The sequence below is a fragment of the Harpia harpyja genome, chromosome 14, assembly GCF_026419915.1.
Source record: "Harpia harpyja isolate bHarHar1 chromosome 14, bHarHar1 primary haplotype, whole genome shotgun sequence".
Lineage (NCBI taxonomy): Eukaryota > Metazoa > Chordata > Aves > Accipitriformes > Accipitridae > Harpia > Harpia harpyja.
Window position 1 is genome coordinate 27,443,998 of NC_068953.1, and position 25,144 is coordinate 27,469,141.

Consider the following 25,144-nt stretch of genomic DNA (forward strand, 5'->3'; position numbering starts at 1 on the left):
ATTTTGGTGTATATCTTAAAACCCCTAATATTCCACTGATGACGCTTTAAGTGCTTGGACTGAGAGAAGCACAGTAACATTGAGATTTCATTGTGGATTTACATGGCTTTCTGAGGTAAAACTTTTCTCCCGATTAGTATGTTTGGCATAACAGAAACACAGTTTTTAAGACTTAGCAGTAGCCACAGAAAAAAAAAAAAAGACTGCCAGAAACTCTAACAACATGACGAACAACGAACCTCTGCAAGACCCAATAAATACCGCAAATGCATCTAAGAGTCTGTGAGAACCACAGGCCTTGTGGAGACTGTGGAGGGGCAAAGCTTGTCTGTCCGGGGTCTTTGCCTCACTCAGCTGAAAGGCAGCAGCAGAAATTAGCGTGTAAAAATCTTTAGAAAGCCAGTGCTTTGCAAGGCCCGTGTTTTTTACAGTTTAGGCCTTTTTAAATTGCTGCTACAGTATTATTTGCTTGTGGTAAAGGCAGCGCACGTAAACCGTTCAGCAGCACCGAGTGAGGCAAATACACCGCACTAAGGACTAAGCGACGCTGCGACCATCAGCGAGCGGCCGGGCTTTTCGAACTTGCCATCCACAGACGCACAGTCGCAAGACTGAGAGCTCCGCTACGGGAGCCGGGCTCGCAGCGCTCACACCCGCACGCACGGCCACCGGCCCCGGCGCCACCACGGCGCGCTCCGGGCTCCGGCCCGCAGGGGCGGCGGCAGAGCCGCGGCCCGGCGCCCCGCCGAGGCGCGGCGCCGCCGGGGAGGCCCCGCCGGCCTCAGGGAGGGGCGAGGCGGTGCCGCAGCGCCCCGCCACAGGCGGCCGGGGCGGGCTCCGCCCGCGGGCCGCGGTTGCTAGGGGCCGGTTGCTAGCAGGGAGAGGAAGCCGGCGGGGTGGTGCAGCGCGGATTAGGCTCCGTGTGCCCCGGGCCGGGGGCGGGAGGCAGCGGGTTCCGGGCGGAGCGGAGCCACATTGGGCAGCGGCGCGCGGGGTTGTGGGAGAAGGGGCCGTCCCCGCTGCCTCCTCCCTCTCCCGGCCCCCTTCCCCTCCCCCCGCCCGTCCTCCGGCCAAGATGTCTGACATGGAGGATGATTTCATGTGCGATGATGAAGAGGACTACGACCTGGTAGGGCGCGGGGAGGCGCGGGGGGTCAGCGGCGCGGTGCGGGGCCTCGCGGGAGCGGTGCCGCTTCGGGCCGGCGCTGGCGCGGCGCGTCCGCCTCCCGCCGCCGCAGCAGCAGCCGCCCCGCCGGGTGCTGCCCCGTGAGGGAGCACTGACAGGATGAGTTTCCCTCCCGGGGAGGAGGGGTGGTCGCAGCGGGCAGCGGCTGCGAGGGGCGGGTGCTGCTTTCGGAGCAGGCCCCGCCGGGCGCCCTGCCACCTCTCCGCGGAAAAACAGCCCAACTTCGGCCCCGGCAAGTTAGCTAGGCCCCGGGCTGGCCCCCTCGGGCCCAGCGAGCCTGGGCCCCCGCTTGTCTTCCACTGGGGTCAGGGTGAGGGGAGGGCTCCGGTGCGCTGCCTCCCTCCCTCCTCCTGCCTCTGGCCGAAGGGTCGGGCACGAAGTGAAGTCATAAAGTTGTCTGCCCTCCTCCCCAGGCGCGGCTGCGAGAGGTCCTTGGGGTAGATGTCATTCATGTGCTTGCCTGAGCGTCAAACTGAGGAAAAAGTGGGGGGAAGAGAAAGGGGAGTGAGGAGAAATGGCCCCTTTCTGATGCAACACACCAAGAGTGTACTCGTTTTTAACTTTTTGCCTTTATAGTCTTATAAAGTGAGATTTTTGCCCCCCCCCCTTTTTTTTTAACTGCAGGGGTTTTTCGTGTTGTGTCTAGTTACATTTTGACATCACGTTTTGTTCTAAGCTTTTACAGTTAAAATAACGTTGCTTGCAGTTAGCAACAGACCAATTTTGGGGGGGGAAATTGGGAATATAATGGGATTGTTTTGATGTAATGAGTCTCCTTTAAATTATTAAAACCAAAATTTTTACACTGAGTAAAACGTCTTGGGGCAGGTTAGTAAACCAAATAGCTGTCATATTTGAAACAAAAAATGTTTTCTGTGCTGTCTGATTAGTTGTAATTCTATTGCCATTATCTTACATTGGAGCTTCAGGTGTGGTTGGTTGGTTTTTCTGCTTTTCTGAACTTTGCATAGATTTTTAGAACAGAGACTTTTTTTAAAAAGCTGTGTATGGTTGAGGCTCAAGAGTCTGTATTTCATTCATTTCTGCTAAACCTGTATTTACAGTACTGCAGTTTCACTGAAAAACCCCAGACACTTGCTTTCTAATTATTTGATAATCATTGCTACTTATGAATTCACTTAAAGGACTTGTCTGATTTTATTTCAAATAGTTTCTGGGCAGTTTTTGTTATGAGCTGCTCAGAATGGCTGGATGACATTGGATATAGAATAAAAGCATCTGGGTTTAGATTTGAGGTTTTTAAATTCACATAAGAGTGCTTGTTTGACATGTGTTGTCATCTTAACCTTATGAGCTGCTTGTGTCAGTATTCCAAGAACTGTTAGTGTTCCACTTAAGTCCATGAATGAATTCACAAACTTTTAGAAACAAGGTTTCTGAAGGAAATACACTGAGAATATTAAAAAGATTTTGTTGGTCCAGTTTGTTCCAAAATCAATTTCCATTCATTTTCATTAACACTGAAATTCATGTCCTGATTTAAAATACTGTGTTTATTTTACCATGTGATACAATCAAAGGAGTACTAAACACAGCAGAATTCATGTTGAATATCCATAACGTGAGAACTGGACGTGTAGAGGAACCATTGGAATTGCATTTTTCAATCTTCAAATGCAGCTGTCTACATATAAATTTGAGTAAGAGTGCAGCTCTAAGTGAGTTTTGAGTAAGAGTGCAGTATTATGTCAGTTTTCACCAAGAATAATTGCTGTCTAATGCTTTTTCCCGTGTTTCTTTTTTCTGGAGTACTTTCTTCCTTATTGGAAAAACCTTCCTGAAACTTCTTGCTTGTGGCAAATTTCAGCCCCTGACTGTTGTTACTTTTTCTGGAATATTTTCGTGGTCATTAATTACCACTAGCCCAGACGTTTTAAAAATTTAAAAATACTGCTTGTAATAATTAGGAGCATGTTAAATTTTTCTTTTCATTATGTAACTCCCATGTAAAGCGTCAAATAATACTTAAGCTGCATCTTTAAATAAAACAGATTTTTAAAATTTAATTCGGATTTATAACTGATGGGAACCCCCCCTACCCCCTGCCCCAGAATTTAAGAATAAAAATATTCCAGCTAGACTAGTTTCAGCATTCTCGGACTAACAAACCATGTTTGGATGTTGTTTTCAAACGTGCTTGAGACTGTAATTGCAGTGTTCCACAAAATTGTTTTGGAAAATAGTTAAGGGCCCTGAAGACAGGGCCTGATTTCTTCCTTTCATGTTGATATAAATCTAGGTAAGTTAAGACTATAAGGGGATGCATGGTTCTCAAGTTCAGTGTAAAGGCTGCTGCAGAAGGGTTTGAAACAAAAAAATTAGTACAAGACAAATAATAAGTACAGAATTGAAAATAAAAGAGCACATGTGAGTGTTGGTGAATATTTTTTTTTTTAAGCAATAGGAGGAGAGGCAGGAATTACAGAAACAGTTAATGAAAGAAGAAATAGCTGTTTTGTCAAAATACAGTACGGTGAAACTAGATTCAGGTTTCCCAGAGTAGCTACTGGCATAAAATTAGTAGTGAAAGAAAACTCTCAAGAAAGTTTTCATTTTGTCAGCTTTTATTAGAAGTGATTATGGCTGTTCCTCTTTAAATGTGCTCTTGACCTGCTGATTATGTAGAGCCAGTCAGTTAAATTTCCTTAAGTAAATGTTTCGCACTTGAACTGAAATGCGAACAGATATTCTGAAGGGCCAGCTTCATCATGGATTTTTGTATAATTAGAGTAATTACTCCACTGTCAAACAACTGAAGACTACCCACTTTACATATCATACTTGACTGGTTTTGCTTAGTTTTTCATTGGGTTAAAAGTCAAGGTTTTGCGTGTAAGTGGCCTCAGTCATTCCTATAGAAGTTAACTTTACCTGTTGGAGGTCTTGATATCAGGAAAAAATTCCATTTATATTTATGGGTGGATGGACCTAGATTCACAATTTGCTAGTAATGTACAGTGACAGCCTTGATTACAACATGAATTGTTCCACTTTATGCTTCAATGAACAGAATAATGTTTACTGGTCATTATGAAAACCACTCAATTTTAATTTCTAGTTTGGTGCTGTTAGGTGCCTTATATGATTTCAGTCCAGGTTCTTTTTACTAGTTTCAGCTTGAGGGTGGAGGAGAAAGAGGGAAGGACCATTGTAAATTACATTTTTGTTTTCAGTCTCAGACAAAAAGCTGTGTTTAGAATTTATTTTGAGACTAAACTCAGCCGTTCTCCAGAAACTGATTCTTCCAGGCACAATGACAACGCATTGACAGTTGTAATACATCTACTTGATTTTTTTGGTTTGTTTTAAATAAATAAAGAATTTATCTGTGGTGTTCTTAAGGAGACATCCTATTGTGTTCTGAAATTCAACTTTAATCTGCAGGAAGGATAGACACATCTGTTTGCTGAGCAGCTTGCCTTTTTATGTTACAGAGTTGTATTATTTCAGTGACTTCAATAGAAGAGCTGTATACAGTTCCAGTTAACAGCCAGGAGTTTGCACCCGGATGAGACGGCTACAGGTTCACAAGGATTGGCATGGCTCAAATATGGGGAGCATGCCTTCAGATTACGGAGGATTTCCCTTTTCAGGCTGTGTTTATATTAGGAAATAGGCAGTCTTTTTATTTCAAGCTATCAGAATGGCAGCTTAGTAAACATGAATTGGTTCACTCTTTCTTTCCAACAGGGAGAAATATATACTCCATTTCAAAAGGAATTTTTATATGTTACCAAACTTGATAAGCAATCTCATCAGTAGACAGGGAAATTTTCCTAGCTCATACTGATGCATTTTTAATAGATACAGTTGAAATTTCATGCAGATATTGTCACCTCTTCCCAAGTCTTTATGTTTCATCATTTTAAAAAATACATATGTATATTGCAAACAAGAAAGCAATAATGCTGCAAAAAACAAGCATTCAGAACTAGGGAAATACCGAATCAAGCAGATCCACTTTACCCTCTTTCTTTGTTATGTTTGATTACATTAGTATGTGATTTAAGAAAAAATAAATCAGTGAGCTTCACAGAGGACATAGGATATACTCTGAATTAATTACTGTTTCGTATTTTGTATGGATTCAGTGTGTGTCCTGATACTTATCTTATGCATTCTCTTCAGACTGATCTTTAAACACAGAATTAATATATTTGGTGTTTATTTCTCTCACTTCCTTCTGAGACGCTATGGTAATATTGAGGCAAAAATCATGAGAACAACTAGTCAGTAAATTCTTTCCATCTGAACATTGACAAGTGTCAGTAAGTTCTGGGGTTTTGTTGGTGGTTTTTTTGAGTTATTTAGCACTCTGTTCAGAACAGAGCTCCCCAGGATCTGATGTGCAGTTGGGTGTTAAAAGGAAGTAAATTAGATTGAAGTTATGCTAAAACCTGGACTTTTAGAAAAGGATGCACATAACTATAGGAGAGCTGTGTGATAGAGGTAGAAAGAAAAGGCACTTCTTTTCGATGCTCTTACATGTCATAATACCAGTTTCTTCTTTCTGCAGTCACCTGTCTCATTTCTGTGCATCTTTCAACTTCTGCTTAAAAAAAATAAAGGCAGAGCACTGTCTTTCCATGGAACTGTACTGATGTACTGACCCCATTGCAAATGGCTGGCTTCACAGACTTCTTATTCCTGGTGTCAGCCCCGGTGTGAGCCAGCAGGCACTAGATGACTTGCAGAGTTAGTGAGTAGGAGCAGAAGAGCAGAGACACCTGGAATGGGGAAAAGAAAACCAGGACTCCCAATGCATGGTTGAGTGGTTGCAGACATGCACAAATCAGACTCTTGTTTTTACTTTTACAGTTTGTTTCTGTTCTTTTCCTCCTTACTGTTTTGCATTCCAGTCTGATGGCTTGCTTTATATTCATGTGCCCAGATACCAGTAGCACATGCACATAGAAGCTGCAACTTGCTTTTTGTCCTTCTGCCTGGGGGCCAGGGGTCCAGGAAGAGCAAATGCAAGAAAAGTTGTACTTAGTGCCAGGATGGTGGTTGGTTTGTCACTTTTGCGGCCAGTGTGTATGTGCTATGTCAAAATACTGCATGTTCATTGTAGATGAAATGTTCAAGAAACTTAGCTGGCAAGGTAATACATTAATATATTGAGGAGCTCTCTCTCTTTCCCTCCCACCCCAGTTGGCCCCATTTGGGCATTTTTGTGTTGTTTTTTAAAAAAAACACAAACAAACAAACTGCACCCCCCCCCCCCCCGCCAACCCACATCACTAGTGCTCTTACAAAATATCAGGTCTTCGCTCCAAATCCTAGAGTTAGCAGGCCTCCTAAATGCCATGGTTATGAAACAAAGTTAGCTGAAGTAAAATCAAATTTGTACCAGACTTATTCTCAGAAACAATTGCACTTCATAAAAAAAGAATGGTTTGAGTCAGCCCAACGGTTGAAATTTGGTAAAATTACCAGCAATTGAAAACTGACAGTAATAAGTATTGTTAACAATGTCCTTGAAGGATAAATTTCAACAGAAATAGAACTCTTTCTATTGTCCCTTTTGTCTGGAAAGTTATCCTCTGTATAGCTACTTTCCCTTTTTTTTAAACAAGGTTTGCAAAGTGGGGGTTTGGTCCCTATACAGCTAGTGAACGATACACAGAGAAGCAAAAGTTTAGATTATCACTCTACTTTCAATGTAGAGATTAGGGAAGTGCTTTAGGCAAGAGAGGAGACAAGAAAATTAGTAATTAAACAATGGTTTTCACAAAATATTTATAACTTTGGTTTTGTACATGTTTCACTTTACCAGGTTGATGTGCCACTCTAATCTGCTAGAATACCACAAATATAGTGTTAAATGTTACTGATAGAGTGTTACAGTTTCCAAGTTCATGTACCTTATTCTGTCTCTGAGGAGGGGTGCTGTGCTTCAAGAGCTCTACATAATCTCTTGAGACCACATTGACTAAGGCTCCTGCTACAGTTTTCTGAAACCACAGCTGGGTTTCTTACCCTCCCTGGTCACCTGCTCCTCAGCCATAGCTCACCAGCCTCAGGACTGCGTCTGCCTAAGCACTGGCGGGCCTATTCTGTCAAGCCAAGCAGGATCAGCCATCATGAAGGACTCATACAGCATAAAATGTTGAATCACTGCAGTGAAGGGGAGGGGGGATGCTGGGACCAGAAATGAACAGGGAGGGTTGGGGAGTGCTGGATGCTCTTAACCTGCTTTTGCTGCTGGAGAAACTGCAAATGGATCCATGCCCTAAAAAGGATGATTAAAGCTGACTCAGGTGAATTGTCTTCTGTGTGTGTTCATTTTAGAAGCTGACGCTTAATGTTTTAAAGCTGTTTACTATATGAAATGAATTTTGTGAAAACTTAATATGTAATGTAATAAAGACTTGTAAATTAAATTGGTTCCTTGGTACTAATTTAACTTTTATTAAAATTATTTGAAAGAACTATGTTCCAGGCAGAGTAAGCTACATCAGAGGTTTTACCTCCATTACAGTTGAGCCCGTGCAGTAATTTTTCTTCCCTCCAAAAAGTGATGTGATGGGATTGGATTGTTAATTACTGACTACATTTAGAATATGCAGGTTTTCAATGGAGCAATGCTTAAATAATGTCTTAACTTTTTTTTTAACTACTTTTTTTTTTAAAGCTGTATCATGGCTTTCTAATTTCATGAGTAATAATAAAAAAACCCCACTTTTTGTTTTGATCCTCTCAGGAAGGGAGAACTAAGTGGGTTTCAAAGATCAGTTCTGCATACTCAGACTTCTGTTGTTTTCATTTGTACTGATAGTGTTGATGTCCATTTAAAAAATATTACCAACATCTTAATAAAACAATTCTTAGGCCTGTTACTTTTTTTATGTCAGCTGGAGCTAAAGTATATCACACAGGTGCTTTTATATCTTGAAGTTTTAATTAAGGGTGTTCTTCACTATGCAGAATATTAGGTCTAGATGGTATAGTAGAGATTTTTAGAGTTATATAGAAATCCTTTTTGTAAACCTGATAGTTTTGTGCACTTTTATTTTGGTACTGCATTGTTTGATACAACAAACTTTCTACCTAAAAGGGTTGAGTTGGGGAAGTTGTTCAGGCAGGAGGCAGGGGTGTTAAAAATGAGGGTGAGGAAAGGTTAGGCGTTTGATATCTGAGTTTATTGTTAAAAGAACTTTTCTGTTTTCAGTACTGGGAAGGAAATGCATCTTTTTCTTAGTTTGAACTTTGAGGATACAGCTTCACACTTCCTTTCCTCCTTTCCTTTTGCTTTTGGCAAAAGCCAGATGTTCTCACATTTGTACCATACTGCACTAAGCCATCTCTGCATCAAAAGAAGATAGAGTGCTGGTCCTTCTGAATTGATTGGCACTGGCATAATTAGCACTGATGCTTAAATTAAGATGTAGTATCTACATGGTCAATCTTTTTTTGATTGTCTACAGATTCACAGCATTATCTCATACTTAGTTCATGGTTTTAAAGTTTTCTTCATAGCCATTAAGTCTAGATATGTCTTTTAAAGTAAGCACCTTACATTACATTTTCCAGAAGTGGGAAAGCCCTCTCTCCCTTTGAGCCTGGAGTCCATATCAACATCCTAAATTCGATGTGAGGCAAATAGGCATCAAGTGAAGGAAAAATATAGCTGTGACAACATAAAACCCCTCCTTTGCATTTCAAAGTGTTTCCATTAGAAAAAAATTATCTCTAGACTTAACACTTATTCTTTATTATGTGTTAATATTATGAAAACAGCTTTATGGGATATTTAAGGAGCATTGAGAAAAATAATCTGAAAAAAGGCTACCTGCCTGAGTCCACATCCAGAATCACTGCCAGAGCTAAGATGAGAATTCACATGTTTCTGGCTTTAGGCTAACAGAGCATATTGCTTCCTAAAAGGAATTAATTTAGTTTGCTTTCCTTTTATCTTTACAAATAGGTACTTCTGCCAAAAATATTCCCCATTGTTCAAGTTTAGTATAAACAAGACATCAGCTGATTACAGGTATCTTAAATGCTATGTTTTTTAAGCTTCGGCAGCCTCTATCTTCATAAGGTGCCTGATACGCTTACAGCTATTGACATCATACGCATGTTCTTGTAGCTGCTCCATCAATGTTGGATCAATAGGGTAAAAAATTTACGAAAGCAAGCTAACCAAAATGAAAGTCTGCCCAATGAAATAAGACACTTGCTTCCTGTTTTCTTTGCAGTTTTCAGTATGAAGTTTTATAGTTGTCTAGGAATTCAGAAAACAGGTTTGTGGAATTCACTAGGCTTTTGAGTCCATTCTCACTAAATACTAGTACTTCATGTGAGTATAAGTAAATACATACGTGAGCAACTTGCTTACATGTAACAAGTAGAAACATTAGCAGGTTGAAGGATAAATGTCTCAAGGACCGTGTTTAATAAAAATTTGGGCCAACTGTGAGCTCCCATGATTAATTTTTCCATTAGAAGTTCGGAAGACTTAAACTTTGAAAGATTTGCTTGCACTGTAGGGAAGAGAGCTAATTTAAAATTTCTCTTTTGCTTCACCCTTTTTTCATACCTTCCCTTGGTTTTGAAGGAGTCCATTAATATTAGCAATATATGAATGAACAAAAGAACAAATCTGCCTGATGAAGTACAGTAAAAGAAAAAACTCTAACTTAAAGAAGGGCACCTGACTATGCATTGTTTATATTGTTACAAGGGAAGGTTACTCTGACAACACTAATTTGAGATTTAAACAGATTCTGTTAAACAGTTCATCTCCTAATAGCTAAGCACTCTGTTGAGGGAAGTTGGCTTGGAAATGCAGAGGTGTGAAATATTTTTGACTCGTGTAAACCGCAAATGAAATTATTATTTGAGTTTTGTTAGTGTTTTGTAATTCAGACACATAACATTGTCCTTCAGCAAAAGAAGATAAAATACTTGGGGTTTTTTCATCAGAAAAAGCCTCAGTACTTTTTTTTTTTTTTTTTAATGAAGTAGTAATTGGTAGAAGTAAATTCTTCAATTTGTTTGGCGCTAGTGTACATGATGGGTAATTATTTGATTAAATTATTGTGCCTGGGCCCCACCCTACCTTCTTTCACAGTATCTTTAGCGTTTTCTCAATCATCTGCTTCTCAGCACAGAAGCAGCTGGTGTTATTGTCATTATTCTTTTTTTTAATTTCCCTAGACAAGTATGAATCGTTATGGCATAAAAAGGCAGATTAGAGAGAGATTCATGGAAGCATTTTATATTCTCTATTGCTGAATCATTACTTGTGTGGCAGCTCAGCCAGAGTCTTTTCTGTCGATAGCAAAGGTCATGTAATAGAGCGCATTTTAGACTAGTGGCCAGCATGTTCTCTCCCCCATACAGAAATGACATATGCTATTAGGCATCTTTCCTTAAACACCAAAATTGGCAGAATTTTAATAATACAGTCTGTACTTGTCATAAAGGCAAAGTTGGTAGAGCTATGAGTTCATTAGTCCAGAAAGAAATCTGTTGACAGGCTAGTGTTGGTGGATGGTGAGGCTGGCCTAGTAATGGGAGAGAGATGAAATCATTGTAAGAGTCCATACCTGTTACATACTCTAAAACTGAAGATTTTCTTTTAATATACAAGCATTCCGTGTCAGTTTGAGCGATACTATATTTTGTCCATTTTCAGAAGAATATTAGATGTTCCGAACCTTTCTTTTTTTCTCTGCTTTTTATTTGGTTGGTTTTTTTCTTTTTTCCTTAAAATATAGGAATATTCTGAGGACAGCAATTCTGAACCAAATGTGGATCTGGAAAATCAATACTACAATTCCAAAGCTTTGAAGGAAGATGATCCCAAAGCGGCATTAAGCAGTTTTCAGAAGGTTTTCTGTCTTTGTATTCTATCTCTTATTTTTATATTAATTCACATTTAAAAATATTTGCTTACCATTTGAGTTATTTTCTGGAATTTTAAGAGTAATGTTTATATTTTAACTTACTAATGAGCTAAGTTTATCATTGGACAACTTAGACTCCTGGCTGACTGCCTTTCAGGATCATTCTTAGAGAGCATAAATAGGACATGGAATAGTCCTATTCTATCGCAGAACTGAGTTTTTAATCTTAAGGATTTACTAAGTTAATTAAACAGTCCTAAGTGTGTATATCTATTTATGGAGTGGCATTAAAGTTTAGTGTTTGGTGTTAGACAACAAAACCAAAAAAATCTATAAATAACAATTTACCCTACCTGCATCAGCTAGGTTGTGAAAACTAATAAGATACACACTCCTCACTAACTTTCTCAATAATATCAGGGAAGAGTAAAATTGAAGAACAGAGCAGAGTGAAACATTACTTTGTAAGGAACAAAGTGGGGGGGGGAAGGCATGTATGGGATCTGTACATTTTAAACAAGATGCAAATTAATTTAAGTTTGAATAAAGCTTTTATAAATATTGTTTTAAAAAATTCTTCTATTTCAGGTTTTGGAGCTCGAAGGTGAAAAAGGAGAATGGGGATTCAAAGCTCTGAAACAGATGATTAAAATAAACTTTAAATTGGTAAGAATTACAGCTATCACTTGAGAGTAAATGGCATACATATGCATTTGATCCAGACAATCTTAAGTTGTTATTCTAATTTATGCCTATGACAACTAAATCTGCCAGAAGTTGTCCTTTGCGGCCTTTGATGGCTACTACAGACATGGCAGGGAAGCAATGTGGTGGTTGCAAGTCAAAGGCAAAATGGATGCAAAATGGATGCAAAATAGTTGCTGCAGTCAGCTGATACTCTCCGAAAGTTTGAGGCTCAGTCGTTGCTATCCTGAGGTATCATACCGTTGAAACCGGTGATGTTTCTATATATGTGTACTTCACCAGAACAAATCAGTGAAAAATTCATATGCTACATATGCAACCATTCCAAACAGTTGTATAGCCAACTCTCTTTTCTTCGCTGAGATAAATATTTTAAATGTCTTTTCCATGCAGTCTTGCTGAAGTTACTCCCAATTCTGCTGCTTATGAATGAAGTGGTGATGTATAAGTTCCTAATAGCAACCACTACTGCATAGTCTTTCTGTTATGCTTTCTTTTCTTTACGTGTATTTGCAAGATAGAATTCAGTTTTTAATCATTAAAACAAAAACTACAATGTAATTTTGTTTGTCTTTCAGACTAACTTTCCTGAAATGATGAACAGATATAAACAGCTATTGACCTACATACGGAGTGCAGTTACAAGGAATTACTCTGAAAAATCCATCAATTCTATTCTTGATTATATCTCTACTTCCAAGCAGGTTAGATCATAAGTTCTTTCATCTTCATGTTTTGCCTTTTTGCATTTTTAACTATGGACTTTTTTGTGTATGGTAGTCTGTTAGCTTTGGGGTTTTTGATCTTAATAGAGAATATTTGCAGTATTAATTAATTGTTGTATGTTAAAATTTATTTCCCACATTTAATGGATTCTATCAACACAGATAAATTCTCATAAATTTGTCTTTTTTGGCAATATGTACCTTGGATTTCTATGCTAATAGTAAATACTTTTTTTTTTTTTTCCTAGCATAGTAGCTACACACTATAAGTGCCTTCTCAAATATAACTTGTAATTAAACAATACTTTTTTTTTTTATTTTGGGGGAGAGGGGAACCTTTGAAATACTTTGCAATAACGTGTTGGTGTTAAATACTGTCTGTCTTTGAGTGTACTGTGCAAGCTAGGTACATGTTCATAGATACACAGCCCAGCTCCTTTTCTTTTGTGGTGTTGTAAAAGCTTTACAGCGTAGAAAGCTCCCCTGACTACCTGGAAGTAGCACCTACATGTGGAGGATCACTGGTCTTTAGTGATTACTCCTCTGTTGTTATCACAGTCCTTCCTTCCTGCCACTCATAGGAGATGAAAGTTTAATAGTTCAATGATGGTTTACTCTTAAGGTCTAAAGGATTGTCTTAGACTATACCTTGTTGGCAGAAGTCAGTGTGTTTGGTCTAAATGCAGTTGGAGCCAGACTTGGAGGGACAATCTGCAAATCTTAACTTGATATGTATAGCCGCAGATCTGTTATCCCCAAAAGAACAATGGCCATAAACAATACTAATGCATTCTCTGTAGAACCTTTGTTAAAGGTCACACTCAGCACTTGGATTTCCATTTTGGATGTTGTGTTTTCAAGTTTTATGCAAAGAATCAGTTTGATGTGGTCAAGAACTTTCTTTCATGCAGCGTTAGTAGTATAGAAAGGAGAAAGCATCTTTTCCTTTGACCATTTCTCTCTCTGTAAATCATACTTTCTTTTTGATATGTAAATTATTTTTGGTTTTCTCCTTTTAAGTAGGAGCAATGTTGCCTGTGTTTGTCTTTTGTTGCACAACATAAGAATTTTATTACTTGGTTATATAAGATGGGCTTGTATAAGGTGGCTTTCATTTTTCACTTGCATGATAGATGGTCGCAAATCTTAAAATGTGAATACTTTAAAATTTATTTTGTATAAGAAAAGCAAGTGTACTTAGTTTTGTTAGTTTAGAAGCTCTTTACAATTTAAAAGCAGACATTCAATGAGATGCAGATATCTCTTATTTTGAAGTTCAAGCATGCACTTTTAGTTCGTTCAGATTGACTTTATTAACAGGTACAAATTTGCTGTTTACAATTATAGAATTCTGATTTTTTATGTCAGATGGATTTGCTTCAGGAATTCTATGAAACAACACTTGAAGCTCTGAAAGATGCTAAGAATGATAGATTGTGGTTTAAGACAAACACAAAGGTAAAATATGTGACTTACTGTTTTTTGCTTTTGTTTGTGACACCTTCAGCTAACTCTTAAAAACAATAATTGTGAAATCTTAATAGACCTTAGTACTTCAACTTTTTTTTCATTACAGCTTGGCAAATTATATTTAGAACGAGAAGAATATGGAAAGTTACAAAAGATTTTGCGTCAGCTGCATCAGTCATGCCAGGTACCTTTATATTCTAAATCACTGTAGCTTAGTAAACAACATTGATTTTTTTTTTTCTTTTTTTTTTTTTAACATCTGTTGTTGGCCTTTGAGGCATGTTGCTGAGCTTTAGTATAGAGGGAAGAAATATTGTGTCTGCTTTGATTTGTTACCTGTTTGATCACATGAACAAAAAGTGTTTTATTCCTTGTTTAAAGATGATTTTTAAAAAATTATTCACAACTGCTGATTAAGTTTCCTTTTAGTCAGGTGCAAGGATGAGAAGCACATATGAATAATCCACAACGCATAGACAATAATTTTTAAAATATAGTGAAGATTCCAAGTGAGCTTTACTCATAACTGAAAGTACAGTTGTTACTTTCACATTTGGGGCAGGGGGAGGGGTGTGGAAATCAGCCACACAGCCTGCTGTGCTTGTTTGTGTCCCCTTTTCTTCCTCCAGCATGGAAAATGGGTTACAAATATTTGGGAAATGGTTCTGTTATAGGCAGCAGAAGAGTCGTATGTATTATCTCGCTATATATGTATGTATGTCAGTCATTGCATTTATATACTGAGAGTGTGGTTTAAGGAAGGTGGAAAAGAATAAAGGGCAAAGTTCTGAAGAAAACATTTAATTAAACAAAAATACTGACTTTTTTAATGAATGGCTTCAGAACTTGGCCTGTGGTAAGTTCTTTGAGTATTATATTTTGTGTTAATAGTTATATCAAAATTTTAAATTTTTAGGAATATCCTTGCTTCTGACAGGAAATTACTGAGAGTATTTGGTAATCAGTTTTTTACTAGTATAAAACTGAAATCACTGTTCTCTTAAAATTTCACAGTATTTATTACTTAATCTATCCTAGACTGATGATGGGGAAGATGATCTAAAAAAAGGTACTCAACTATTGGAAATCTATGCTTTGGAAATTCAAATGTACACAGCACAGAAAAATAACAAAAAACTTAAAGCACTATATGAACAGTCATTGCACATCAAGTCAGCCATTCCTCATCCACTGATCATGGGAGTTATCAGAGGCAAGTTAATCTTGAATTTTTCATTTAACTTCTGTTGCATAAATTAGTTTTACGAAAATCTGGTAATTAATGTTTTTTCCAGTTCCAACTGTAAAGACAGAGGATCCTGTAGATTCAGAGGCAGACAAACCATATGTGAATAAAGGACTACAAATGCAGTGGCTACAGTCTTATCATTTAATGTTTGCCTCCTGTAGGACTTCAGCTCTGCTCTTCTGGTGCCTAAGTACCAGATGCACTGGTCAGAAGGGCAGGACAGTTGGCTACATATAGCGTAGGAGAGAAGCAGTAGAAGAACAAGAGGAAGACTTGAGCTGTTTGACACCATGGCAGGCAACAAAGGATAAATGCAAAGGCATTTGCAAAGGATAAAAACAAAGGCTTGACAGGACTGCTAGCAGAAGGGAGTGCTATTTCTGCAATCCCCTTTTGTAAATTTGTGCTTGATGTCTCACCTCACTAAAATTCATCAGGAACTGAAGGGCATTAAGATGTGTTTGAAAATATTACTCATTATCAGTAATGATGAATTATAGTGGAAACATGCCGTGTGTCTTGAAAAAAACTTTCTCCAGAATACTGTTGTGCCTTCCCTCTTCCCCTGGTGTAGGTACTTGCACAGACAATGAGGCAGCAGTGGGTACTTCAGAAATAAAAGGAGATATAGAGTATTTCTCAATTTTTCTGTATGGTTTTGCTCAACAGATTGGGAAAATTCCATAAATGCAGGAAGTCTGTTGCCTTTGAAATGGAAATAAATTCTATTTCAGTTTTTACAGTATTTTAACATAAGGTTAAAATAATTATTGGCTGTGAGGATCAGTGTTCTTTTAGGTTTATGGTGTGGGTTGGGTTTTGGTTTTTTTCTTCTTTGGAATGGGTTTATTAAAATGGCAGTGCCGTATGTGAAGGCCCTAATGCTTTTTTTTTTTTCCTAGTGATTTTAGAGATGAAAAGACTCCTGAAAATATTTCAGTAATCTATTTAGAAATAGCATGGAACTTCTGAGTACAATTATTGTAGTCAGCAACAAGCACGCAGCATTCCTTTTCTCTTCATCGGTGTTTTCTTTTCAGAATGTGGAGGCAAAATGCACTTAAGAGAAGGAGAGTTTGAAAAGGCACATACTGATTTTTTTGAAGCATTCAAGAATTATGATGAATCAGGGAGCCCAAGAAGAACGACTTGCTTAAAATACTTGGTCTTAGCAAACATGCTCATGAAATCTGGAATAAATCCATTTGACTCTCAGGAGGTACATTTTTTTTCTTTTTTCCTTTTCCCCCACGCTTTTCTGAATTGATGGAGAAATTACCCAGAAGACGAAAATGGAAAAAAAAAAAATTAAAATCTAAACATGCATATTATGCTTTCTGTTCTGTGTAGGCTAAACCATACAAAAATGATCCAGAGATTCTAGCAATGACGAATTTAGTAAGGTAAGATTTTAATTCTTCTGGAGAAGAGAATGAAAACTAAAAAGATGTAGTGTCCAAACCAGAAATGGAATATTTTTAGAGATGGCTTTTCTCTGCACAGCTAACACAGTTATTTCATAAATATTGGGCAAATATTTGTAGACTGTTTGTTTTTCTTAAGAAACTTTTATTTACTATGACATACCAAAGTATCTATACTATACCAGGTAGGGGTACAGAAACATGCTATTATCTTCTACTATGCTGAATTTCTTACGCAGTGGCAAAAACCTCATTTCTTCTCTTAAATAAAGTTGTCCCACCTTGTACCGCAACTGGTCTTCAGGGTTTGGCTGATTATATATGAGAAACTGAGATGACTGACATCTCATACCAAAGGCAATAGAATAATTGGATGCATGGTTAGGTCATGATTATTAAAGGAGTTTCATAATTAACTGAACTCTCAAGTGATCTCCCCTATCCTTCAAACATATGTGAAAATCAAAAGAAGGCATCATTACCTCTTAGAGGCAACTGTGATGTGAGAACTTTTAGTGTATTAAGATCATCAGGCAAAATAAATTGAACTCAGGCATTTTTTGTATACTGTGCTTTGAAGCTAACCTATTCCATCCACTCTACCCTGCCTTTGCTTTATCAAGTAAAAGAAATCAACAATGCATAGGAAAACTTTTCCCACCTTTTCATTATGTAAGAAGTAATGCCTGCTCACATTTTGCAGTACACAGTTGATCTCGTGTTGGAACAAACTTTGCTCTGATACTGCTATGGTGCTGTACCATTGTATGCATACAAATTGTTTCTGAAAGTGAGGGTGTTCATCCATTATTGACATAATGATGAATAAATGACTTGGCAGTTTATTAAGGGACTATTTCCAATAATTCCACTTTAGACATGTCTTTCCTACTTCACTGTTATAGTTTCATGTGAATTTGAGGCAGAAGGAACTCCAGATGGCCTTACCCAATCTGATTTTACTCATATTCCTAATTTATATCTTTTATCTTGACATTTGAGTATAACTGCTTCTTTAAAATTAATAATGCAATTAAAGCAGTATAGGTAAGAAGTATGCAGAAGATAAAATCAATTCCAAAGATTACAATTATGTTTTTAATTCTTCCTGTACTCTACATTGGGAACTTGAATGTTTTACATATGATAAAAAGAGGCTTCTGGAATAAACAATAAAATATACTTAACTGAAATTCCTTTTATTTATGAAGTAAAATTTACTGGGTTTGTGTGATACAGTCCATTCTACTCCTATAACTCCATTTATAAACTCCTCAAGTTCCCCCTTGAATGTAACAGGTCTTTTTCTTGCCCGTTTTACTGATAATGAAGGATGACTTTTTTTGACAAGTTTAAAAACAATTTGAAAATCTACAGAGACTATGAAGGAAAAATAAATGTTGTTTTTAAAATCTTTGTTGTTAGTATTAAACAGAAGTTGAAAGCGTGTATTGAACACTATGTCTTTCGGGTTGAATATTGATAGCCTGTAGCTTAATATAAATTACTATGTAAGTTTGATTAGTTAGTAGATAGTCCCTATTACAGCTGATTCTTTCTGTAAGAAAAGATGATAGATTTGAAATGTAAAACCATTATATTTCAAGAAAAAGATCTTGTTTCAGTGGTTACAGCTCTTACCTTTAAATGATGCTGTGGTGCCACTGCTGAACAATAGGTGTCTAAACCAACCTTCTTTTTGTAATCCTTTCTCAGATAACAAGATTGACTAGTTAAACAATACATATACTAAAAATAAACTATAAATAAAAATCTAAAATAATATTATGCCAGAATTACTGATGGTTAATCATGGAAGTCAGGATTTCTTCCATCTTCCAGTATTTTTAGAATTCAGCTTAAGATGGACATTCTAGAAACAGCAACAGCCCTCTAGACTCTTTTTAGATCTTACTTGTTCCACAAAGTATGGCTTTATGAAGCCAAAATTCAAGTAATGATACTTTTCAAAATTGGCTATTTTTACGGTCTAGGCTTTTTTAAAGAATAACTTCTTAAAGTACAAAAGTTTTGAAAGTAGAGTGCACTTGTGGAATAACTGAATGTTCACACTAAACTTTTGTAAATGCTATTAAAATTGAAATAGGAGAAAGGCAATTTCTGTTGCATCTCATCTTGAAATAGTTTTTCCTCATAAAGGTTCTGAATATTATTATTTGCCACCAACACTTAATACAGGGTTTTTTTAGAAGATGTAGAACACAGTCTTATGAGTCTGTTTAACTTTTAAAAATAATAATTCAGTCTCTTGTTTTTTCTGAAGTGCCTATCAGAATAATGACATCACTGAATTTGAGAAGATTCTGAAAACAAATCACAGCAACATCATGGACGATCCCTTCATAAGGGAGCACATTGAAGGTATTTTTGCAGGCTATTTGCAGGCTATTACTTGTGGACGATTCCTTTACTGTTTCCAAGTTCTTTAGAAGTTGGTCAAGGCCAACGTGCATCCAGGCATGTAGAATGACTGTGAAGAATTGCAGGAATGATGGAAAAAGTTCTAGGGAGAGTGGATATTCTAGGATAGTATCTACGGTGGTGTTAGGCACTGAATATTTTGAGTGGTGGATTTTTTTCCATTGTAGGGATTAAATGAGGGCAGCTGTTACTTGTAAAGGTTGTTTGTGTCAGTCTCAACAGTTTAGATGTTTGCTAGTTTATAAGGTTAATTTTTGGCTTCAGATTAAAGACAAAACGTGTAGACAATGTAATGAAGGTTGCATTAATAAATGTGTAGTAGTAAAGTATGTAACAAGATACATAGTTCTAATGTTCATTTTGAAAACAATGTTTGGATTTATAGTACCTATATTTAATAAAACAGGAGAACACACTAACACATGCCCTTCTGTTCCATTAAAATGACAAAACAAAGTTACCCCTTGCATTTGTCATGTATCTGAGAATTTAGAAGTCTCTTCACTTGAATATAGTGTCCAGTTTTTCAGATAACTCCTGTTTTCATCAAGAGAGGGCTTACTGTGGCATTGCAAGATCATTTAGCTGGATAGTTACATGAAAGAAGACAGTTAAATCCAGAGACCTGTTTTTCTTACACTTCTCATTTGTAAAAGAGAACATGGCAAACAGCAGGGGAAACTAAATATAACCCCTCTACTGCTGTTACATGTCGACTACTGGTAAGCTTCAAAGTCTTGTAGGGAGACTGTAAGATTAGAGAGATGGATGCTTATGGAAGAAACTATGACAGAACTCGAAAGCAAGAGGAGGACAGTTGAATCAAAGGGTGGAAGAGAATTTGAGTTTCACCCCTTATATGATAATAGTCTGCTAGTGATAACCAGGGGAAAAAAAGACATTCGCATCTTTTTCACTCTGTAGTGATACAGAATGTGTCTTCGTGGTTATGTTTACATACCTTGCTTCATTGTTTTAATCTCCTTAGTTTTATTGACATACATAATCTGGTCTTCAGTATTATTTTTCATTATATAAAGAGTCCTTGTGTAACTAGTTAGGTAAAAAGGGATCTAGTTCTTTTTCCGTTAATTTACAATTGTAACTTATGCTTTCATTTTATCCAAATTTTCTTTAATAATGTAAAAAGTTCTAAAACAATGGCTGCACTAAGCAAAATCAGCCACTTCATGCAGACTCTGTTTTATACTTCTTCAGTTCCTCATCATAATTATACCATTAGGCCCTGATCTTTTAACTTAAAATGTGAATATTCCCCATGAAGTTAAATGCATGCAGACTTAAGTTTCAGAGTCTTAAGAATACCTCTTTTCACTTTTGTGCAAGGCGAGTATTCTAGCCATAAATTAGAGGGGCAGACATACCATGCAATAATATGTATGATTTATCCAATTAGTTTGAATAATTTAAATTTTTACCAGGGAATATGTTGCTCCATGTTTAAACAGTGTTCAATTCTATCTGTCCATCTTCAGAGTTACATATTGCTTGGATCCCTGGAAAAAGAGGGTCCCTTTATTTTGCTGTGCTTCCTGACCTCACTGAATTACTACCTTAAAAGATCATGGTATTTAGGGTATCTTTGTATATGGAGCTGTATTGCATCTTTATTTCAGTACTGTTGGTTTTACAGTATTTATTTTTGCTTCTCTTACAGAGCTTTTGCGAAACATCAGAACACAAGTGCTTATAAAATTAATTAAGCCTTACACAAGAATACATATTCCTTTTATTTCTAAGGTATGTGTCAGTGCAGCCTTGCATTTGCTTAAGTAAATAATTAATTGTGAATAAAAGCTCTTAAATAAATACAGTGCTTCTGGAAATAGAACACCTAAAATACAATCTGAACTGTAAAGTAGTATTGATGCACTGCTGGCAGCTTTGCAGTGCAAAAATGTAAATTTCAAGTGTCATCCCGATGCTTTTTATATTATGTACTATGATATACTTCTAAAATACTGAGTTAACCATATTCTACTTGGTGTAGAAAAGCACTTTTCTGAAGAGAAATATAAAAAGTTAAATTTGTATAATTCAAAATGTAATTATGAATGTAAATTTTATGAACATAAAAATCCCAATTTTAATTCCTTTTGTTCAAAAGATATTTTCAGATGTCTGTGTCATACAAGTTACGGAACTGTGGCAATAGAACAAACCAACTATTATACTAGAATTACTGATTTAATTCCCTAATCTGAAAAGAACAAAATCAAAACCCATTGATAATACATGACGGTTTCCTGTAAGTTTGTGATTTTTCTTGCAAAAATTCACAGCATTCCAAAATATATCATGAAGTATTAGAGAAGCCTATTTTTTATGCCTAAATTCTCTTTAGAACTCTGTATGCTTTTTTTTTTAAGCTAGCCTTAACATTTGTAGAACTTGCTTGAGCCAGAAGATGCAATTAGCCCTCTATATGGTTTTGATTACAGAGCCATTCTTTTCTGATAATTATTGTTTTATTTTATTTCCTGGGGTTTTTTATGTTTTGGAGTTTGTTTTTTTTCTTTTCAGTAAGTCACCAAAGGAACTCATTTCTGGAGCTTCCAAAAAAAAATTTGGTTTAGCCTCTTCAGCCTTTTCTGAGAGGTTGTTAATCTCTTGATCATTGGTCATATATACTTAAGATGGAGTTCTTTTGCTTGATAGATTGTTACTGAATTGATACTTTTGAACAGTAAGAAACTGAAATAAAACCACATTTTGTACATGAAAATAAAGATTGGAAGGATTTAATGTTGCAAAACAAGAGTAGCAGCATAATGAGTTTTCTTTTTCTTTTAGGAGTTAAACATAGATGTAGCTGATGTGGAAAGCTTGCTTGTGCAGTGCATATTGGATAAGTATGTGTTTTATCCTTGATTACTGATCTTTGGTTACTTTAAAATAATCAAAGTATACAAGAAGCAACAAAACAATATTTTTGTGCATTGTGACCATACTGGTTGATTCTAGAACCAAAAGGTAATGATGCTGACTTTGTTTGGATTTGCTTGGCTTATGAGCAGTAAAGTATATTTGCAAGACGTGAGCCAAGAAAATTATACAGAGAGATTGAGTGGCATGTTTTTACTTTAATTTTGAATTATGTAATAAATTACTTGAACTGTTATGAAATTATGAAAATTATTATCCTTAGTAATTACTGCTTATACCCATGTATATTTTTGAGTACACTTTCAAGTCAACAAATGAGTAGTCTGCTCTCCTTGACTGGAAAAACTTCACTACAATTTGTAATTTTTTTTTTTTTTTGGAGGGTAACTTGTTATATCTACTAGGAAAATATAATCCATATGTGGGTTTATATTTTAATTTCTTTTTACATAAAATCTCCTTTTTTCATGATTCCTTGACTTTAAAGAACTGTTTACCTCATATTGTGTCAGAATTTATATGTGGGTCATAGCTACGCAGATAAAATATGCATTGCCCAATGAATTAGTTCATTTGATTTCCAGTCATGATGACAACTAAATAGGCAGTATTACCCAGGACAATATATTATAAAAGTGCTGAATTCTGAAATGGACTTTGTGTCTCTTGTGTAAGAAGGCCTCTTATTTCAACTCTTGATTTATTGTTAGCTCCTATTTCCATGTGCATTAGCAATTTATAGTTATTTATTTATTTATTTCTAGCACTATACACGGCCGAATTGATCAAGTCAACCAGCTCCTAGAACTGGATCATCAGAAGAGAGGTGGTGCACGGTATACTGCATTAGATAAATGGACCAACCAACTAAATTCTCTCAACCAGGCTGTAGTCAGCAAGCTGGCTTAACAGAAAACAAGCTTTTACAAACGTACTTAAGGCAACAGTGCAGTGATGTAAACCTTAAAAGAACTGGGAATGGCAAAACTACTGTCGGTTGGTGTGCCCTGAAATTATTGGAGTTATGGCAGAAGTGCTTTTTTGATCAGCTGGTTTGTGTTTTGCTGCTGCATTTATCCCAAGAAAAAAACAGCTTTAATCTCCAGAAGAAAACCAAAATGCCACGGGATTTATGCTGTATTGACACCTTGCCCTAAACATACAACATCCTAGTAATTTGTCAAAGGGCAGTTAATGACCAGAGAGAAGATTTTTGTCATGATTTTAAATACACTGACACGTTACTGTTGGTTAAATTTAAACATGTTTTACCTGCAGAAATTCTCTCACAGAAATAACCTGCAATAACTTGAAATGCATACCCTTTTGAACACTTCCTTTTCTCATGTATAAATTGAAATGTTTGCTGCATTTTGCAAAATGTCAATTCTCCAAAAATGTGTCCGTATATTTCTGTACCTGCAGTGTAGTAAAGGTTTAGAAGAAACCCCATAATTATAGTGGCATACTGTCACTTAGGTTTCAAGCAGCAAAATAAACAGTGCAGTTCAGAAATTGTACAGTTTGTTTCTTGATGTGCTTTCATTACACTTGATTTTTACTTTTGTTATTTTTAAAAGAAAATAGGTATTACTTCATCCTCACCTCACTTACGAAGGACAATATGGAGATTTTAAGTCTGAATCTTGGTATATGTGCTGTATGTGCTGTTGATTTTTCTTTTTTCCTTTTTTTTTTCCCTTGAAATAGTTAAATGTAAATACTAAAGAGTTTAAAAGCTGACATTTAGCAGTCTTGCTAACTGACTTTTATCTTGCAAGATACCAAACTATTATCAGTCCTGTCTAGTTGATGTTGGTGGGTATTTGGCATTTCTCAGGAATATGCTAGTTTTTTATTTTGGTACTTCAGGGATACAGGTTTGCCAAGCAGTACCCTAGGAATAGAAATGCAGACCCTGATTGTTATCTCTGTTCTGTCTCAAATGTTTGATTGTACTGTATTCCCTTCAGAGCTGCTATTCAAGTCCTGAAGTCTTACCACACAGTAGGCACATGCCTTTCACGTCCTAAGGTTTTGGGATCATCAGATCCATTTAAAATATAGAGCTGCAGTGTTGACCACAGCAATTTTTCTTCCTGTAGCAGCTTGTCTGGAGCTGACAGAAAAATTACCTTGCAGGTCTCAGAAATGTAGAAGAAATTTTGTAGGGTCACTTCTTCCATAACTGCAAGTACTCTATTTTAAAGCTGAGGGCATGGTGTAATGGTGTACAAAGCAGTGCCACACACAGTCATTGTTATAGTAGAAGGAAAAATGTGTATGTAGAGCAATTAACACCACCCCAAAAATAATGAAAAATAAATGACACATGTCCATTACATACATGCAAGACAGCATGGTAAACTCAATGTCCTAGGGCAGGATTTAAATTGGTAACAATGTATAATTAAATGGGGTAAAATTAACTTTCACCTGAAGGATAGTTATGTCCCTTAGAAAATTATTTTGCTCTGCAGTTGTCAAAGCAAGTGATTATTTTTTTTTCCTAGAGTTTACACAGTAAAACTTCATATGTTGCATAAGTAGCACGATGCTGAATCTTGGGTGAGCATTTCTTCTTCACTGATGCATATTTTTACCAATAGGTGTTTCTAATTTATCCACTTACTTAAAATTATAGTAAATATGAATATAAATCAAACTTAGTTTTTAAGCAAAGTTTTTTTCTTCATAAAATCTGTAGATAACATTTACTAAAGTACATTGTTCGTATTTTGTTTCCTTACAGTGCTGTGTTGTATAACATAGTTTTTACTTTGAAAATTCCACTAAGATCTGGTGATGTGAAATTGAACTTAATAATACCACACAGTGATTAGGACCTTTATCTACAGATCCAGAGACTTTAATTTGGATAGCCAATCTTCCAAGGTTGTCCTTCCCATGGGGACAGGGGACAATGACAGCTATTTCAGCAGGTTTCCTTTCTCTGCCATTTCCTGCCACCCTTGCTGTGGGATGGAACAACTACTCTCTTCTAAAGGAGGGAAAAAAAGAACTGTGCGTAAACTTAGTATTGCTTAAAAAAAAAAAAGTCGTCTTGTCTGTTGTAACTGATGTAACCTTTCCCACCCCCACTATGTCTGTTGGGGAGGCATGTTTGGATTTTTCCAAGAAGGAAATGGGAATACTGCAGT

At 36.7% G+C, this 25,144-nt stretch overlaps 1 protein-coding gene across 2 annotated transcripts; it reads left to right on the plus strand.

The window, feature by feature from the left end:
* Positions 1 to 978: 978 nt before the first annotated feature.
* Positions 979 to 23,503, plus strand: COPS2 (COP9 signalosome subunit 2). 2 transcript variants are annotated; one of them, XM_052807576.1, is made up of 13 exons: positions 979 to 1,129; positions 10,933 to 11,046; positions 11,650 to 11,727; positions 12,345 to 12,470; positions 13,839 to 13,949; positions 14,068 to 14,145; positions 15,000 to 15,174; positions 16,251 to 16,429; positions 16,561 to 16,613; positions 18,919 to 19,016; positions 20,755 to 20,837; positions 21,891 to 21,949; positions 22,748 to 23,503. In XM_052807576.1, the coding sequence occupies exons 1-13, from the start codon at positions 1,076 to 1,078 to the stop codon at positions 22,890 to 22,892; spliced, it is 1,353 nt and encodes a 450-aa protein (XP_052663536.1). In that variant the 5' UTR covers positions 979 to 1,075; the 3' UTR covers positions 22,893 to 23,503. The 2 variants fall into 2 exon arrangements, with proteins under 2 accessions (XP_052663536.1, XP_052663537.1); XM_052807577.1 differs by having other exon boundaries at positions 13,860 to 13,949.
* The last annotated feature ends 1,641 nt before the right edge of the window (positions 23,504 to 25,144 follow it).

Bases quoted from the DNA above. Each gene is read 5' to 3' on its own strand.
- COPS2 (XM_052807576.1), top strand. From the start codon at position 1,076: ATGTCTGACATGGAGGATGATTTCATGTGCGATGATGAAGAGGACTAC. The intron at 16,614-18,918 runs GTAAGATTTTAA...TTTTTTCTGAAG, and splicing joins GCAATGACGAATTTAGTAAG to TGCCTATCAGAATAATGACA. The intron at 19,017-20,754 runs GTATTTTTGCAG...CTTCTCTTACAG, and splicing joins CATAAGGGAGCACATTGAAG to AGCTTTTGCGAAACATCAGA.